Source organism: Dipodomys ordii, unplaced genomic scaffold (assembly GCF_000151885.1).
Source record: "Dipodomys ordii isolate 6190 unplaced genomic scaffold, Dord_2.0 Scaffold43, whole genome shotgun sequence".
NCBI classification, from domain to species: domain Eukaryota; kingdom Metazoa; phylum Chordata; class Mammalia; order Rodentia; family Heteromyidae; genus Dipodomys; species Dipodomys ordii.
The window spans coordinates 5238861-5240017 of record NW_012267259.1 but is presented as its reverse complement, the minus strand read 5'-3'; the positions used below and the strand labels follow the sequence as shown (position 1 = coordinate 5240017).

General features: G+C 55.5%; 1 protein-coding gene across 1 annotated transcript in view; it reads left to right on the top strand.

Moving 5' to 3' along the window:
- Mbd2 (methyl-CpG binding domain protein 2) overlaps positions 1-1157 on the top strand; it is a 62455-nt gene that overhangs the window by 649 nt on the left and 60649 nt on the right. Inside the window, exon 2 of the mRNA XM_013018887.1 lies at positions 7-144. Within this exon, the coding sequence (XP_012874341.1) occupies positions 7-144 (138 nt within the window). The remainder of the gene's footprint in view (positions 1-6; positions 145-1157) is intronic.

The window sequence follows — 1157 nt, the reverse complement described above, 5'->3', positions numbered from 1 at the left end:
CGCGGGGCCGGGGCCCCGGGGACCCCGGGCCACGGAGAGCGGGAAGAGGATGGACTGCCCGGCCCTCCCCCCCGGATGGAAGAAGGAGGAAGTGATCCGAAAATCAGGACTCAGCGCTGGCAAGAGCGATGTCTACTACTTCAGGTATCTCCGGGGGTGGGTGGGGGGGTTCGGGGGGGCGGCGGGGTCAGGCCGGGGTCAGGGGTCACGGCTGGCCCTGGGGGGGTGGTTCGGTGAGAGTAGGGGTCCTGGGCCTGGTGGCGGTGAGAGCCAGCCCGCCCCCCGGGTGCGATCTCAGCTTCGGGCAGTGACAGGTTCAGCGGGGGAAGGCGAGGGCACCGGAGCGGAGGCCCGGCGGGCGGGGGGGCGGGCAGGCTTCGCCAGGAAAGGGTTACGAAGGGGAGCGATGCTCGGCCGGTCCACCCAAGGGTTAAAACAAGGTGTAATTCATCGAAGCCATAAAAGCTAGTCATCCTTGGCTCCTGTCCCAGCCTGCCCCAGATTCATCCTCCCAAGGGTGTTTCATCGTGCACATGTGGAGGAATTAGCTATCTGCACGAACCAAGTTTCAGTTACTTTGTAGGAGCCAGGGAAAGTTTCATCCAAAGTAGCCACTCGGAATGCGTGTGCGTGCGCGTGTGTTTTGGTTTTTTCCAACCGCTTTGTGTGCTGGAACATACTCTCTTTTGACAACGGAAACACAGCATTAAGTTGTTAGACTTTTAGCTCAGCATTTGCCCCCTAGGGATCAGGTGGCCACGCCCGGAGACGTTTTTTTGGTTCTCACACCTGGAAGCGGGCGGGGGGTGGGGGGTGCTGCGGGCCCCTGGTGGGTAGATGTCGGAGTTGCTGCTCTGCTGTCAGACTCAGGACAGCCTCTGCAGTAACGACTTTTCTGGCCTCAAATGTTCCAAGGGGTTCGAGTTTCTCACCTAAAGTTTCTCACCTAAATGTAACCTTGCAATCCTGCGGTCATACTGTCCATGTCCTTAAATTTGTATAATGCCCAGGAAATGATCTGTGGATATTAATATTAGTAGAAGTATAAACAAAGTTACTACGTTTTCTTGTTTGTTATTCTATTTATAGAAGAGTATAAACATATTCTTTGGTTTTGAGGGGCGCAGTTTGTGGGCTGAACCTTTTTTTTTTTTTTT